At 41.2% G+C, this 18,128-nt stretch overlaps 1 protein-coding gene across 2 annotated transcripts in view; it reads left to right on the top strand.

The window, feature by feature from the left end:
- Positions 1-1,060: 1,060 nt before the first annotated feature.
- The window catches only part of itga3a (integrin, alpha 3a), a 45,275-nt gene continuing 28,207 nt past the window's right edge, over positions 1,061-18,128 (top strand). For both annotated transcript variants that reach the window (XM_037544910.1, XM_017722615.2), the window contains exon 1: positions 1,061-1,592. In XM_037544910.1, coding sequence (XP_037400807.1) covers positions 1,408-1,592 — 185 coding nt within the window. In that variant the 5' untranslated portion in view covers positions 1,061-1,407. The remainder of the gene's footprint in view (positions 1,593-18,128) is intronic.

The raw sequence follows: 18,128 nt of genomic DNA, 5'->3' as shown, positions 1-18,128 counted from the left end.
GTATTGTGTTGCGATGTATTGTGTTCTGCTGTATTGTGTTGCGCTGTTTTGTGTTGTGATGTATTGTGTTCTGCTGTATTGTGTTGTGTTGTATTTTGTTGTGCTGTGTTGTGTTGCGGTGTATTGTGTTGTGGTGTGTTGTCCTGGGTTGTGCTGTACTTTGTTGTGCTGTATTGTGTTGTGATGTATTGTGTTCTGCTGTATTGTGTTGTGCTGTATTTTGTTGTGCTGTGTTGTGTTGCGCTGTATTGTGTTGCGATGTATTGTGTTCTGCTGTATTGTGTTGTGTTGTATTTTGTTGTGCTGTGTTGTGTTGCGGTGTATTGTGTTGTGGTGTGTTGTCCTGGGTTGTGCTGTACTTTGTTGTGCTGTATTGTGTTGTGGTGTATTGTGTTCTGCTGTATTGTGTTGTGCTGTATTTTGTTGTGCTGTGTTGTGTTGCGCTGTATTGTGTTGCGATGTATTGTGTTCTGCTGTATTGTGTTCTGCTGTTTTGTGTTGTGATGTATTGTGTTCTGCTGTATTGTGTTGTGTTGTCCTGTGTTGTGCTGTATTATGTTGTGGTGTATTGTGTTCTGCTGTATTGTGTCGTGCTGTGTTGCGCTGTTTTGTGTTGTGATGTATTGTGTTCTGCTGTATTGTGTTGTGCTGTACTGTGTTGTGCTGTGTTGTTTTGTGGTGTATTGTATTGTCCTTTACTTTGTTGTGCTGTACTGTTTTGTACCTGCACACTCATACACACCTCTCACATAGTGTGTTTTTCATGAGAACATGCGGTTGGAGGGAATATCCTGGGAGGGGTGTTCGTGTGTCTGGTGGGGGGGGGGTCTCTGTAGGAGTCGAAGGTGCCCGAATCGTCCTCTACTGCTGACCGGAGAGATTTAATTAGGTTTAATTTAGCAGCTTACCAACTAGAGAGAGCGAAACAGAGAGGGGTGGGGGGGAGGAGGAGCTAAGAGAGTGTGAGGAGCAGAGCAAGAGAGAGAGCAAAAAGAGAGGGAGCTGAGAGAGGTAGAGAAAGGGGGTGGAGCAGAAAGAAAGTGAGCGAGAGAAAGGAGGAGCTGAAAGAGAGTGCGAGGAGCAGAGAACGAGAGAGGTGTGTTAGTGTAGACGGTGTAGAGTCAGAGTGCAGGCTGGGTCATTGTTAGCGTTAGCAGGCTGCAGTCAGTTTTGGAGTGTTTTAGTGTTAGTGTGCGTTAATGAGTGTTAGTATGTTTTAGTGTTAGTGTGTGTTAGTGAGTTTTGCTGTTGGTACAGTTTTAATGACTGTACTGTGCTGTGTTGTAGTGGCTGGGTGAGTTAGTGTTGCAGTGTAAGTGTGTGTTATAGTGTTACTGAGTGTCACAGTGTAGGTGGCTTAGTGTGTGTTGCAGTGTGTTGTAGTGTCAGTGTGTTGTAGTGTTGGTGATGAAGCCGCTCAGACAGAGTTGTGTGGATGGTTCCACTTTGATTCTCTGTCTGATTGTTCCGCTGAGCTGCTGCTTTAATGTGGACTCTCGATTCGCTGTGCTCAAACACTCCGACTCTCCCGGCAGCCTGTTTGGCCTCTCAGTGGCACTACACCAGCAGACCATCAGTCAGAACAGATACCTGTGAGTACATTCATTCATTCATTCATCCTCTCTTTGCGCAGGGGTCTGTGGGGTTGGGGTGGTCTTTGGGAGGCTGGGGTCGACGGTGGGGGGGTCGGGGGGGATGGGGGGGTCTGCTGCTACTTTTTCTGAAGTTTGATGAGCTGGAACAGACCAAAAGGAACCAGCAGTGTCAGATTTTCAAATTACCATTAAACACAAATCACAAACATGATTAATATATATGAAACACTGAAATCACTGAGGACTGGTGAAAAACATCATATAGCACAGAGCGGGTCGACTGTCTTTGAGATCGTTTCTGAGTCTCTCTCGATTAAAATAATCTCAGTTTGATATTGTGATGCAAACTTTAAAATGCTTTATGTTGTAAAGTTTGTTCCATAATAACATCACAGAACATAAAACCAGCGTCTTCTCAGTCTGACTAAATTCACAACACACAGAAAGTTTCACGTTAATGTAAAATATCATTTCAGCCTTTTCAGCCAGTCTCCGTGTTTTGTGTGTGTGTGTGTGTGTGTGTGTGTGTGTAAGGTGTGTCTGAGTGAATGATTAATGCTTTTTCATGTCCACTGGGACTGTAAACGGTCTGCCGTAGCTGATTTTGTTCACCTGATTGCAGTACAAACACAGATCAGTGTTCAGATTCAGAACGTCTCCTTTAGAACCCAAACCTGAGAACATTTCACAGTTACAGAAATTTTTTTTTGTAGTGTATAACGCATGTGTTAAATATATTTTTAAATGCATTTATCTGTATTTGTTAATATCTGTGTTTCATTGTGTGTAATGAAGGTTCTGGATGTAACTAAATGTACTGACTGTGATCTGCACTGTACTTTACATTAACCATGTACGTCTGCAGTGAGACTCTCGCACCCAATGCTTTTCACATAAACAAGATATCAGATCATAACTGCATATCACAGAGTATCAATACCTACAACGCTCGCTTCTGTCCTGTTAACGGATCATTTGATCAGATTAAAAATGAAGATACTGGAACACAAATTCATTTCCACAGGTATCAGACAGTGAAGAGCATCAGACAGGATTTACATAGTCATTTTTGTCTATGTGTAACATTTCCATATATGTTTTAAAATAAATTAATTTTAAAATATATTTGGTTAATATGCCAAAATATTCTGAAATACATTTTAGTGTTTGGAATGTATTTCAAATATGTAAAAATACATATTTATATATTTTTCCATATGAGAAAGTCTTTACTTTTAGAGTAGTGAATATTTCTTGCTGTTGGTATCGACTGAAATACCAGAATATCTAGTAAACGACATGACTGTAAACAATAAACAGAATATATACAGTTACTGTAAGTATTGTAGAGGTGTGTGTGTGTGTCTGTGTAGAGTCACACTGTCTATTATTATACCTATAGAGGAAATGATTCACCACATTTTCTCTTCTGATGCTGGTATTAAACCCTTGAGTATCGTCTAGTAATGATAACGATACTGATCCACTGTTTCTCCTGTAAAAACTACAAAGCTTTAAAATGGATTTTTATTAAAGCTCTTCAGTTCAGATGAGATGTAAACAGCGTCTGTCTGTTCTTGCCTCCTACAGTCAGAATATTCTCTAAACGTTAGCATGAAAGAGCTACCCTAAAGAGCCGTTTTTGTAAATGAGATGTGGGAGTAAAGGTTCACATAATGCACAGGGTCCTTACCAGCCAGGGTTCTCACTAGAGCTTTTAGCTGGAGCCTATCCCAGCAGTCAATGAGTGGAAGGCAGGATACACTCTGGACGGGTCACCAGCCCATCACAGATTGCACATAAAATTACAGGCAATACACAATGTACACCATACACAGTATACAGTAATAAGCGGACTGTGTGTTTATAATAATATACAGGCAGTGTATTATGTACATATTACAGACAATACACAACATACAATATACAAGCAACGTACAGATTATACAGGAATCATCACTACATAAGTGTGTGTCTCAGTGTAAACGACAGTGTCTATGTGTGCGAGTCTCACTGCAGCCATGTGACTGTAGTAACTGTTCAGATCATCAGTGGAGAGACTAGATCACTCAGAAATGACCCATCAGATCAGGACAAGCTAACAGCTAAAGTTAGCCTGGATATCTAGATATTGTAGTGAGCCATTACAGAGTGTGCGAACTCTGACAGGCCACACACGGAGGCTCATGGTAGGTTCAACCCCCCCATCCTACCACCAACCACCCCCCCACCCCACCCTTAGTGCTGTCTAAATGTGGTTTGTGTCAGTGTAAAGACGTGTTGTGTGTTGTTTTTGTTGCTCTGTGGGTGGTTGGTGTGTTCGTGTTTGAGTTGCTCTGTGAGTGGATATGGGTTGATAGTGTATTAGTGTTTGTGTTTTCTCCAACTGAAATGATTAAACCTTCATCTCTGCTGCTCATTTAGTGTTGAATAAAGATAGAATCACTGCTTTACTTATGAATTTGTTTGAAGAGTTTGGGGTTACACCAATTCTAGCTTTATTGTATTCATTTGCCTGTAGCTTGTGGCTAGGCTAACACTCAAGATTGACGCAACAGGGATTCCCAATGGAGGTATTTGAGCAATGCATGCTGGGTATTGTAGTGATGAATGAAAAATGAAAATGAAAATAAAATATGGAAGCGTGAATTCTGTGAAACTGAGCAGCAGAACATTAAAGTGTATTTTCAGGCTGAGATTCTCCTTTAAGAACTCAGGCTGACTTTAATGATCACATAACAGAATCTCAGTACAACAGAAACACACAGCGATTCAGAAACAAAGCTGCACATGACTCATTACACTCGATTACATTCAAGTGGTCTGCGATACATTATTCATATTAGGCATTTTAACTGTCTATAACTGTAATTTTTCAATTTTTTAAACTTAACCTGTGTGCATGTGGTTTGTTATTATATGTAATCTGTTGAGCGTGTGTACATCATTGTAAATTGACTGTATAGTAGCTGTTATGGTTGTACCTGATGTCTCGCTCACTGTGTCACTGTGTGCTGAAGAGCTGTGAGTTCATTCAGGAGCAAATCTCACTCGGTTGTTTACGATGATTCAGAATGAGCATCGCTAAAACCAGATAAATACATAAAACACAGGTTTACAGGTTCTTTACGGGTTCTAATCAGATGGCCAGGAGTGTCCACTTGCAACTTCAGCATCACCACATCCTGTTCCTTTCAGTGAAGAACTCTGCCTCATCGTGATGTTTAGCAGTGCAGTGAAATCTGATTCGGCACGTGGCAAACAATAATGTTCTGCAAATTTCAAGTTTATGCAAATGAATACGGCTGCCGCACTACGTTTAGCCAATCAGGCAGCAGCAGACTGGCCTTCATCACAAATAGCTGAGATAACTTTCCCAGCGGCACTCTGCCTCTTCAATCAATCCACGACAGGCTACATTATAATGAAAATATCAGCTACATTCAGAGCTGTAGCCGGTGAGGATTTGGTGGGAAGACATTTGATTGGATGAAGTTTACACGGTTCAAGCTGGAAGACAATGTTTATACCGTATGGAGCTCACAGGCTACTTGCTAAGGTAGCTACCCATCTAGTGAGGCCTGTGTTCTAGCCTGTATCAATGACTGCTGCGTTCTGAAAATGATAAAATCACACGTCTGTATATAAGGCTCATTGTCAGCTTCTGTGGAGCACACTTGATGGTTCTTCAAGGGTTCTTTGGTAAAGACAATGGAACTATTTTGAAAAATATTCTAAATAACACCAAAAAAGGTTCTTGTATTGTTACAAGTTTGACATCGTAACATAGAACAATTCTTTTTTGTGCTATACAGAACCATTTTCAAAAAGGTTCTGTACAGAACTATTTACAGCACATGCTCCATCAATCTGAAGAGTCATTTCGCACTGCAAAGAACCCTTTCATCATGCAAAGTGTTCTTTGAGTGTTAATGGTTCTGCAGATTGATAGAACCATCTATAGATCATCTTCCATCAATGTGAAGATCAATTTCACCATTTAATCATGCAAAAGGTTCTTTGAGTTGTTCAAGATTCTATGCAGAACCATTTTCTTCACCAACAAAACCCTTAAAGAACCATATTTTAAGATTGTATAAGCAGCGTATTGTTCACTTGCCCCAATATGTTCTGCACGGTTCCTTCATGTCTATAACAAAACACCCATTAGCAGAGAGATCCTGTGTGGTGCGGAACTTTAATATCAGGTCAGATCAGTGACGCCAATCAGAGTCCGATTAACGACATGAACAGAATCAGCCTTTAATCTTTCACAAACATCCCGACTTCCCAGCTCACAGAGACCTTCCCACAAATACGACTAACATTTCCTGTGTGTTCTAATGATGTTCAAAGAAAAGCTTTAAATCTAAAGTTCAAAGAACTAAGACAGAAAATTTTAACTGCAGAGTTCAGAGGCTGTTGTCAGGATGTTGCGAGGCCGTTGTGAGGATGTTGTGAAGCTGTCATGAGGCTGTTGTGAGGATGTTGTGGGGATTTGCAAGGCTGTTGTGATGCTGTTGTGAGGATGTTGCAAGGCGGTTGTGAGAATGTCGCGAAGCTGTTGCGAGGATGTTGTGAGGATGTTGCAAAGCTGTCATGAGGCTGTTGTGAGGCTGTTGCCAGGATGTTGTGAGAATGTTACAAGGCTGTCGTGAGGATGTTGTGAGGATGTGAGGTTGTCAGCACTACAGATTATGTTACATGATGTTTTTAGAAGAACATTCTGAATTTAAAAAAAAATCTGTTTTGTGTGTAAAATCACAAATAATCAGAAATAAAAGCTGAAATTCTGAACTTCTCAAGTTTATTTTTATTATGAGTTTTGTTTGTAAATAAGCACAATCATTTGAAGAGCTTTACAAGTGATTCAATTTAATTCTGAGTCTTTATGAAAATGATTCAGTGCTTCTTCTGATTCTCAGACTACTGATCAGATCTGTATTGATTTTGTATTGTTTTAATTGATTGTATTGATGAATAGTTGCTGATTAATGTGGAATTTTTATCTGTTTGTGTGGTTTTATGTGTTTTTGGTTGCTGTAGAGCTTTTCTGTGTTTTTGTAGCAAGACTGAACATGTTCAGAGAGAGAGAGCGAGAGAGAGAGAGAGTTGAGCTTTAATAAAGTGAAAACATGCAGGATTTCATAACAGAAATATGAGGCTGAGCGTTTTTAATATCAGTGCAGGATGAAACTCATAAACACTGATATTACAGTGAATTACAGAGAATCCAGCTGTGATTGAAAACATCAGCACAGTTTTATACTATATCATATTTTGTGAGTTGTCCACTTCATTAAGTCCACCTTCTTGTATGTTCATTCACTGTCCACTCTTATCAGCTCCACTGCCCATATAGTTTCCCTATGTTTCACATTCACATAGTTTCATTAGTTCTACAGTTACAGACTGTAGTCTATCTGTTACTCTGCATACTTTGTTACCCTGTTCTTCAGTAGTCAGACCCCCATGGATCCTCGCAGAGCAGGTATTATTTGGGTGGTGGGTCATTCTCAGCACTGCAGTAACACTGACGTGGTGCTGGTGTCTTAGTGTGTTTGTGTTTACAGCTTTTAGCAGGTGCTCTTATTCAGAGTGACTTAAAAAGTGCTGTGTTGTTAGAGTCCAAACTGCCTTCAGCTCAAACACTGCCAGAAAACAAAAGCCAGAGCTGAGAGCTGGAAAGATACAGGGTTAAACAGCGCCAGAGCAACACAGTACATTTCAATAGGTTCTTTTATTAGTGTTCATAAAATTTCAGAAAGTCCTGAGACTCGTCTTCACGTGTCTTTTAAGTTTTGACCATTGCCAGCAGGGAGGGGCTGGTCCATTTTTGGCTTTGTAGGAATCAAGGTTTTAAATGCCAGTGAAGGGAACACAGCAGTGGAGTGATGTGAGTGAAGTTTGAAGATGAGCCGAGCTGCTGCATTCTGGATCAGCTGAAGGTGTGCATGTCTTGCATAGGAAGACCAGCCAGGACTGGACTGTAGTAGTCAAGCCTGGAGATGACCAGAGACCGAAATAGCAGCTCGAGGCCTCCTGAGTGAGAAAGGGTCAGATCCCCGGGATGTTTACAGGAGAAACCTGCATGACCGAGTTAGGTTCAAGAAGGGGCAGTCGTGGGCTGGAGGTTAGGGAGCTGGCCCTGTGACTGGAACGTTGCCGGTTCGATCCCCAGGGCCGACAGTCCATGACACCTAACCCCCTAACCCCCAACTGCTCCCCAGGCGCAGTGGATAGGGCTGCCCACCGCTCCAGGCAAGTGTGCTCACTGCCCCCTAGTGTGTGTGTTCACTAGTTTGTATGTGGTGTTTCACTTCACGGATGGGTTAAATGAGGAGGTGGAATTTCCCCGGTTGTGGGATCATGAGCTGAGAACAATAACCAGCCATTCAGAATCACACAGAGACATCTTTGCCTCTTCAGACAAAATGACCATCTTGTCATCTTGAATAAGATGACAAGATCATGATGAAGACCTGTAGTTGCAGGGATGAATAGCAGCTCAGTCTTGCTAGACTGAGCTTCAGGTGCTGAGCTGCCATCCATGAAGAGACGTCAGTCAGAGATGCCGAGATACGAATGGAAACCTGTGTCAGCATGTGAGAAAGAAAGCATTAATTGAGTGTCTTCAGCATAGCAGTAATAAGAGAAGCCCTGAGAGGAAGTTACATCACCAAGAGAGCTAATGTAAAGAGAAAAGAGAAGAGGACCCAGCACCGAGCCTTGTGGAACACCAGTGGAGAGTCTCTGGAGGACCCTCTCCATGTTACCTGAAAAGAGCGACCTTCCAGATAGGACTCAAACCTTCTCCACACAGAGCCAATGATTCCACAGAGATTCCACATGTGGATGGGACAGACAGGAGGATGGTGTCGTTGACTGTGTCAGTGACAGGGAGCGGGTTATGATGAGAGTGATGAAGGGCAGCAGGTCCTGGAGAGTGACCGGAGCAGGAACCAGAGAGCAGGAGGTTGGATTGCATACAAAGTAAGGTGTGTTGAGCAGTGTGATGCACTGGTGTGAGTGGATAAGACACAGCAGTGATGTATAGATTAAAACAGTTTTTGTATCTCATTAAACACATAAATACTCAATCTAATGTAATAATAATGTAAATACGATGATACCGTAATGTACAGTAATACTGAGGGCTGTTTCTGCTCTGCACGGAGCTGACGGAGTCATACTTCCGCATAATAAAGTGCTCAGAAAGCGTGTTTATTATAACCAGTGTTTATAAAATTTCCCACATCAGATGTGTGGTCAGTGAATGCTATGCTGTTTGCAGCTGTAAATTGCTGAAATGCTGCATTTTTAACGTTACATTAGTGCTGTACTTTAACTAGTTAAAGGAAAACTAGTTATTCCTCCTCATGTCTGAGTTGTTTCTGCTCCGGTGTTTCTGTGCTGGTTCCTGGGCTGATCTGAGCTGCTGTAGGTGAATAATTTGTTCTGTCTGCTGGTTTCCGGCTGGTTTCCTGCTTGCCGGTGATTGAGGCTGTTATAGAGAGAAGGCTGGACTGCAGTGAGTCCCCGAGGGAGAGACAGTCATCTCCTTTATCTGCTCCTCTGTTCTTCTATCTGCTCCTCTGTTCTTCTGTCTATGTGGTCTTCACAGCATCTGTGGCAAGACAGTAAAAACGTCAAACCACAACCCCTCTCACACACTTCCTCTGAAGCTGTGGTTCTGAAACAGCCGAAAAAGCTGAACTCGTCCCTGAGAACACGCTGTAAGTGTCTATCACCTCTGACTGAGACGGCTGAGAAACAGCCATACGTGATTATTAAAGTGTGAAATGTTTCCTCGTCTGAGGTGAAAAAGGAAATTGAGCAGCTTTGAGACTCTCAGCTGAACATCTTCTCATCAACAAACACAGTCCCTCAGTGTTCTGCCCAAAGCCCCTCCGCCAAACACAGCCCCTCCCTTAATTGTTCCCCCCAAAATTCTCCCCCAAGTAATACAGCCCCTCCCTTCAGTGTTCCTCTGATAGCTATGTTATTTGTTTTAGCTCTCTTAGCTGTGTTAGCTTTCTTAGTTGTGTTGGCTCTCTTAGTTATCTTAGCTGAGTTAGCTCTCTTAGCTGTGTTTGCTTTCTTAGCTGAGTTAGCTGTGTTAGCTCCCCTAGCTGTGTTAGCTGTCTTAGCTGAGTTAGCTCTTTTAGCTGAGTTAGCTGTGTTAGCCATCTTAGCTGTGTTAGCTCTCGCAACTATCTATGCTGTGTTAGCTCAGTTAGGTGTATTAGCTCTCTTAGCTGTGTTAGCTCTCTTAGCTGAGTTAGCTGTGTTAGCTTTCTTAGCTGTGTTAGCTCTCTTAGCTATCTATGCTGTGTTAGCTCAGTTAGGTGTGTTAGCTCTCTTATCTGTGCCTTTACCAGCAGAATCACTTCTTTAATCATAAAAGAGGGACAACAGATAATAAAAGTAACTGAAACCAGATATAGCTCCAAGTTTCAGTTTTGTAAAAAGGCATTATTATCTGTTTAAACTTAGACATTCAGATTTTTATTTACATGATATAAATAATTACTGTTGGAATAAAAACTCAGATGTCCAGAAGAGGAACTTAACATTCTTAACTAGTAAATCAGTAAAACTGAATTCATTCTAAGTCATTTTTATCATTTCTGTTGTTCTTAATGAAACATTTCCACACTGTAAAGAGCAGATGGTGTTTTCAAATGATAACAAATAAAAAATCTTATAAAGCTTTAATCAAACAGGGAAATTAAAATCACAGGAGTCACTGTAGTAGAAACGAGCGTAGGAGAAACGAGCATAAGAGAAATGAATGAAATGAGTGTAGGAGAAATGAGGGTTTTAGATATTAAATGAGACTGAGCTGGTCCACCTTCAGGCAGGTGAGGTGTTCAGGTGAGGGTGTTTGGTCACTGGATGTGTGTGTGTGTCAAACAGGAAGTGACTCAAGTAGCTGTGCCTAAATCACTTTAACATTAACTAGGCTTTCCTTACTGAAGATCTGAACACGGAGGCTTCAGCTGCCCTTAGTAACGCGTTAGATCTTCGATTTTTCAGCTTCTGGAGGATTTTTTAGGTTTTTGAGGTCTCAGAGGTTTATGAGATTTTAGTTTTCTGCAGTTGTGAGTTTGTGAGGCCGCTGACGGTTACAGCCTTCAGATAATTAATTAAACCTTCAGACTGTTCACACTTACAGCTCACCTTTATTTATATGACAGAGTGTACAGTTATTTGGCAAATGCAGTGAGCAGTTATTTGGCAAATACAGTGAGCAGTTATTTGGCAAATACAGTGAGCAGTTATTTGGCTAATGCTGTGTGCCATTGTTTGGCTAATGCTGTGTGCCATTGTTTGGCTAATGCTGTGTGCCGTTATTTGGCTAATGCTGTGTGCCGTTGTTTGGCTAATGCTGTATGCCGTTGTTTGGCTAATGCTGTGTGCCATTGTTTGGCTAATGCTGTGTGCCGTTATTTGGCTAATGCTGTGTGCCGTTGTTTGGCTAATGCTGTATGCCGTTGTTTGGCTAATGCTGTGTGCCGTTGTTTGGTTAATGCAGTGTGCCGTTGTTTGGTTAATGCAGTGTGCCGTTGTTTGGTTAATGCAGTGTGCCGTTGTTTAGCAAATGCAGTGAGCTGTTGTTTAGCTAATGCTGTGTGCCATTGTTTGGCTAATGCAGTGAGCTGTTACTCAACAGTTTTAAGGCCTTTGGGGAGGGTCTGTCCTGGGTGTGTCTGTGCGTGTCTCAGCACTGCGGAACACGGTTCCTGAGGGCAGTAGGTTCTCCAGGTGAGAGTGCAGTGAGGGTTTGCGGAATGTTTGCTGGTGGATTACGGTGTGGCCTTCAGTTGAAATGTCTGTGCTGTTGTGGGAGGGACTGTAATCTGAGGGTTCTGAGAATTGTGTACCTGCCCGAGCATGACCAGCTCCCCACTGCCAGATCTGAGCCGCTGCTCCCTTCAGCACTCAGCTTTGACCCGCAGCTGGACTGAAACTCAGGCCTACAGTTCTGTTTACTGAAAGGGCAGGAACTCAGTGTTTGGTTGTATGTTGTAGTGTAATTACACACTGTTCTAAGTGTAATACTGACTACTGTAACTGTAAAACACTCGCATGAACTAGCGCTTTGCTGAACACTGTCAGTTTCTGAGAGCTATAAGTGTTTACTCTTTTATTAAAGGCAGTTTATTATAACACTGGATCTGAGATGAAGAGCTGTAAATCAGACGTCCTTCACTATCAGGAACAGATTCTGACCAGCAGAGATGAAAATGTCCACAAACAAAAAATTCAATAAATAAAAAACACAAAACTCAGATACAGGGGGGAATGGGGGTCAAAGGGTTTGGTGAGTTTGTTGGGGTTTTACATGGTTTTGCAGGAGTAGGGGGCCTCTGCAGGGCTTTTTAAGGGGCTTTGGTGGGGTATGGGGGTGTCCAGGGGTGTGGAAGGTTTTGCTGCAGTTTGGAAGGATCCATAGGGGTTTGGAAGGTGTTTTTCACAGGGGTTCAGTGGATTTCAGTGGGTTTTGGTGAAATGGGACAGAGTCCTCATTAAATGGGCTGGTGGCCGTTCTGTTCTGCTCAGTGCTTCTGAACTGTCAAAGCTACAGCAACAAAGACTCAGATCTACTGTTGTACATTTCCATGGTTTCTACTCTGATGGATGAAACGTGTTCCTGCACTGTAGCTTGTTTCACAGTGAAGAGATGTGTGGAAGTGCTGTACTGAAAGATTAGAATCTCTGCGCTTGGTTAGAAAGAGTCGTATCAGTGCTCTAGACAAGAATGTCATCATCCTCAGGAATTTGCACTAAACAAGGGCTGATAAGAAAGGCTGATGAATCCCATTTCTTATTTTTACCCCAACCCCTTGTTTTCAAGTACCACCCAATCCCTTTGGACCTGAGTTACAGGTTAGTGTTTGAAATCTTCACTCTGAAATGGGACCCTCAAATAAAAAGAGCATTACTTCATTAACAGCTACTAGTGATGCTCTGTAGGTGACCCTGCAAGTCTGCAGTGATAGCAGAGGAGGGTAAAGTTCAGCTCCTCACTGCTGGGCTTTAGATACATTTAGGGAATCATATGCCTTCAAAGAGGGGGGCAATTATTTATTATCACCCACCCCTAATTCTTCAGTGATATGAAGCTGAAGTCAGATATTCTTGTTCGAATTTTTCCGTTCCATTCCATTTTACTGTTACATTCTGGCTTCAGGTATCAGAACTGCTGGACTATTTAAGGTGGAACAGGAAAGTTAGCTAGCACCGAGACATTAGCCATAATACACTGAAATGACATTAAACTAAGATAATATGATGGTTATTGTAATTTAGAAAATTCCCACATTTGTGGGTTTCTTTGGTCTCTTGCGCTCCATCTTGCCGGTTTTTCTTTTTTCTCTCAAAACTCTGTTTGGTGTTTGGAGTCTCTGGAAAATCCTCAGTTTGGAGGTTCATGTAGTCCTAACACTTTGTCCCATCTCAACAAGAACCGGGACACCCTACATCCTAGACATAAATAGGCGCCAACTGGAAGCTCATCTCACGCCGACTGGACCCCACATGACGTTCGCTGTCGCATGCGTGTCATTTTGCATCGGATTACTTGTAGCGAGCATGTAAACAAAGATTTTCCATCAGACTGTTGAATAGAGTGTGCACATAAACACCTCAGTCTGAATCTGTATTCGGAATGTATTCAATCAGATTGGCAAACATTTTTGGATGTAAACACAGCCGGTGTTTTATGATAGTTTAGAGAACTTAAACTCCATTCTTGGTGGAGGGATACACGCAGGGAGCTGTGAGGCAAAATAGTCCCCAAGGAAAACTTACCAACATTCCATATAAGCTCAGAAGACTCGTGTAGGTTCACTGGTGGTTCTGAATAGTAAATAAAATGTCTATATTTGTGCTGCAGTCATGGCAACCCCTGGTTCCTATCACCACCACTGTAAAGAGTCTTTTTCATTGTTTCCTCCTCCTGTGTGGTTGTCTGTGTTCTGTTTGGTGGAGGTGAAGCTGACAGAGTGAATTAAGGCTGAACTCTGAAGATCTTTCCCTCGTGATGAATCTGAAAAGCGGCTGAACGCGAGGAATGCTGAGTGAGGTGTGGCGAGTTAAATGCTGCGAGTTTGAACAACATCACAAGAGTCAACTGCGTTCAGGCTTGTGCTGATTATTCAGTTGAAAGTGAGTCAATTCACTTTCAGTTCAGCTCAACTGAATGAAACTCACCCTCGTTAACAGCGTAGCCGAGCGTCGCTACCAAAACGGGGGGCTGAAAAGAGGAACAATGCTGTTGACGAAGATTTGTGATTAGAACATTTTACAACAGCAAATAAAGCTATGAAATCAAAATGAGCAACTGAAATGACTAATTAAAATAAAATAATGACACAATTAGTAATAATTTGAACTGATTGATCTCAGCAGGCAGTTCAAATCAGATTAGCTTAAAACCTTTTTCCCAGGAACAGGGAAGTGCCTGAAGTTCACAGCTCCAGCTTTAGCACTGGAGCCAGGAGGTTAATGTAGCAAGTGAATGAAGCTGACACCCCACTATGAGCATGGTGCTAACTGCATGCCTTCCCCCAAACTCTCTAGTGAAGTTGGCTATTTGTTCGTCAACCTCTTACTCAAAATTTCTGTTCCACCTTAAATGGTGCAGCAGGTACATTCAGATGACGGAGGCCACCATTAAACTGCTGGACCGTTTAAGGTGGAACGGAAAATTCAAATAAAAGGCTGACAAACAGGAAGCTGACTTCAGCTTCATGACTCAGTCTGAGTCGAGCCTTTGTTCTGTCTGTCCCGCCCCCTGTCCTCTCTCTCTCTCTCTCTCTCTCTCTCTTTGTCTCTGACTTTGACCTCCGTCTGCGTCCTTATCAGCTTTACCTCATCACTGTATGCGCTGCGTACCAACCAGAACGGAGATTGAAAAACAAGTCAGCGTGAAGGAGAAGCTCAGAGCGTCGGCTGAAGGACGACAGACGCTGTTACCTGTTCAGAGAAACTGAACACCTGATCCACCTACAGGACAATCGGGCTGATTCTGAGTTCACCCTCAGACCATCACAAAGGAGTGTAAACGATTACCTTATCAGGTTATTCTGTAAGTGTGGGGGTCTGTAATTCAGCCTAAACCCCCTGATATGCACAGTCTAGTCCTGGTGGTTTATTTGGACATGAAAACATTAATTCAAACTTTTATAACTGAAAATATTTTTCACAAACAAGGCTGATTGTGTAGTCCTTGTTAGACATAATAATAATAATGATAATAATAATAGTTTCATATTTTTATTATTTTTTATAAATACTGCTCATTAACAGTAAAAGAAATACAAAAATCTGAAAGTTGAGCATTAATGCAAATCAGATGAAAAAATAAGGGATTGACTTAGAAAGACATTTAAAAAAAGCTAATTAAATCCTTTCTAATGGCTCATAACTATATAATAAATCTACATCAGTATTGGGCAATCACCTAGTTGTATTAGGAGTACAGTTATCTGATAAATAAATATCAAAATTCATAATATCTGATTTGTTTGAGTTGTGCACCAAAAAGGTTCAGATTTTCAGATAGCCGTAACATGGTCAGTGTTCACCTCAGTATCTACTATTGTAGTAGTTAAACAATCATTCACTAAAAAAATCCCCTAAATTTCATATGTGTATCATGAATAATTCAAAAGTTACAGCTTATTAAAATTAGCCACACCCACTTTTAGAGTATATCTCAGAAACGAATTAAGTAATTTAGCAGTTTATTGACTAAGAACAATCATGCAAATGAATACAGGCTGTGTCCCAAACTACATCACTAAATAGGGTGTAAAAATAGTGCATCGCCGTCAGATGTGCATTCGTGTGAATTATAGAAGGTCACGGTTTGTGACGGAGCCATAACGTTTATCTTAAAGTTTTTTTGATTTAGAAGCTAAAATTAAAGACTCATAAGTAATTAACAAGGTGTTCTTTGAAAATGACTCATTTCAACAATCAATAAAAACAGTCACAATAATAAATAAGAAACAGAGTCAGTGATGATTTAGACTGTCTGGAAACAGGCTGTATGCTTTCTGCAAAAGTCAGTTTAAAATACTGAAAAGAATTGATCCGATTTTTCAAATTCAGATTAACCTTCTGTGTTCTGAGGTCATTCTCTGTGGATGTGTCCATCTTTTCTTAGACTCTCCTTTAAAGGCTCTTCATAGAACATGATCCTCATATGTTTCATATCGAAATGCTCCGTTTTCTTCACTACTCCACTACTTTCCAAACCCACCGCAGCAACTTCAGCAGCTGTAAACTCTCTGCATGCCATTTCACATGAGTCTTTGATGTGGACTGAATGAAGAATGCAGGGTTTCCGGCGTGATGGTCAGTGCTTAGTGATTTTCTGAGTGTCCGTCGGTCATGTAGATGGACGCACAAATCCACCAGTTCCACACAGTGAGAGGCAGATAACGTGCATCTCAGCCCATCTTCATAGGCTCAAAACTCTGATTTCTGAACTGGATCATCTCAAAGATACACAAACAGATATAGAAACAGAGAATCTGATGCACAGGTTAATTTGTGCAACATAGAGGGTTAAAAATAATCTGATACGTTCACAAAATAAACATCAGCCACAAAAGCAACAAATATAACACACGTAAATCTTTTCAGAGACGGTAAACATGTTTTCACTATCAGCCCAATCAGAATAACGGTATCGTTATAATTATCTCCACTCTGTGTTCTGAGCTTTGAGCGGGAAACTCCTACAAATGCATATGCTAATTAACCAAAGGTGCAACTGTCTGCCTCTAGCAGGCACTAAAGAGTCACTGCAGCTTTTTAATAAATGGCAACATTTTTACTCACTAGAACAAAGTCAGTGATGGAGCAAAACTTTTGTAAATCTGCTCCACAATGTGCAGTTTATCTCACACGCGTTCAGTACCTGCACACAATGAGTCTTTATACCACTGTGCCGATCTATCGCAATAATCTCTGCTGCGTGATTCAGATCAGATGGTCAGGTTGGCCAGAACAGAACTCTACACAACTGAGCAGAAGCCGAAACAGTGAATCAGAGCTGCACTCGTCTGCCTCTCTCTCTCTGGCTGAACAGGCCGCAGGAGACCAGCAGCTATGCTTACACACTCCTCTGATTCTCCGCAGGACATGGACTTATTTGGAGGTTGTTAGAAGGAGCTCCGGGGGTGGGGGTGTGGGCGGGGGGTGGCTAGTGGAGGGTTAGAGTTAATCTTCAACAACACCATTAGGACTGTGCAGTCTCATCATGTCCGAGTTTAGATCTGAACTCAGGTTATGTTTGAGAGAAAAGATCATGTTTGGAGTTCAGAATCGTTCCTGCGTGGTCTTCTCAGCTGCAGATCACCATAAACCTCCACGTGGTTTAGATGATTATTAATATTCTCCTCAGGAACTAAATGTGCTGCTTCACTGCTCGACTGCACCCCAACAACATAAATGTGAGCTTGTAATTTCAAAGTCAGTGTTCAGTGTTTTATTGGTCTGGTTTTAATGCAGATTTACAGTCATAAATCAGTCACTTCAGATATGAACCCCCAGACACTTTAATTCTGCTCTGCTGTTCAAGGACAGAAGATTTACTAAAACAGGCACTAATTATTGACAGTTTAACAGCTGGTGGGTGTAGCTAATGTAGCAGCTTATTGACTAAGAGCTTCCACACAAATGAACACTAGTGCCACTTCTTAATTAACACATTGGAAACTGCACGATTGACTCACAAGCTTTCAGTAGGAGCCAATTTCCATCAGGCTGCGTCCCAAACCATGTACTACGGCACTGAATATGGTGCAAAAACAGTGCACCACCCTGAGAAGTGCATTTATGTAACATAGAAGTTCACTGTTTGCAATGCAGCCAAAATGTTGATCCTCTGATTCTGGTTTAAATTGTGAGCCATTATGTTGAAATAATGGCATTTTAATTTAGCAGCTCAAATGAATGACTAATAACTATATATGACATCACTCTTTGAAAAGTGTGATACTTTCAACATAACATCTCAATATTTTGATGAAATAAGAAATGATTTTAGGGTAATAATATTTAGTTTAATAATAATTGAGACTGATTATTTTGAGCTGATTCTGTTGGTTTGCTGGTTTAAGCTGAATTTGAGTTCAGTAAGTCCAGAACTGATGTGATTTTGGAGTCTCAGAGTTTTAGGGCAGATTTACTAAAAGAGGCGCTAATTATAGACAGTGTAACAGTATTTTGTGATGGTGAGTGTGATTCAGTTTGGGGTCCATGGTTTTACTATTAATGTACATATGTTGACAGTGAATGCACATCCAGAACATTTAGAACGCAGCAGCCTTTCACCAAAGCTGGAGCTTTAATAACCTGTAAAACTTTAACATCAGGGACAATAAAGAATAAAGTGAGAAATCCTGCAACTTAATGGTTAGCCTAAACAAATTAACTATCACTTCATAATTGGCATATATATATATATATATATATATATATATATATATATATATATATATATATATATAA

Source organism: Pygocentrus nattereri, chromosome 14 (genome assembly GCF_015220715.1).
Source record: "Pygocentrus nattereri isolate fPygNat1 chromosome 14, fPygNat1.pri, whole genome shotgun sequence".
Taxonomy (NCBI): domain Eukaryota; kingdom Metazoa; phylum Chordata; class Actinopteri; order Characiformes; family Serrasalmidae; genus Pygocentrus; species Pygocentrus nattereri.
Note: the sequence above shows the minus strand (reverse complement) of the source record. Positions and strands in the feature narration are given on the sequence as shown.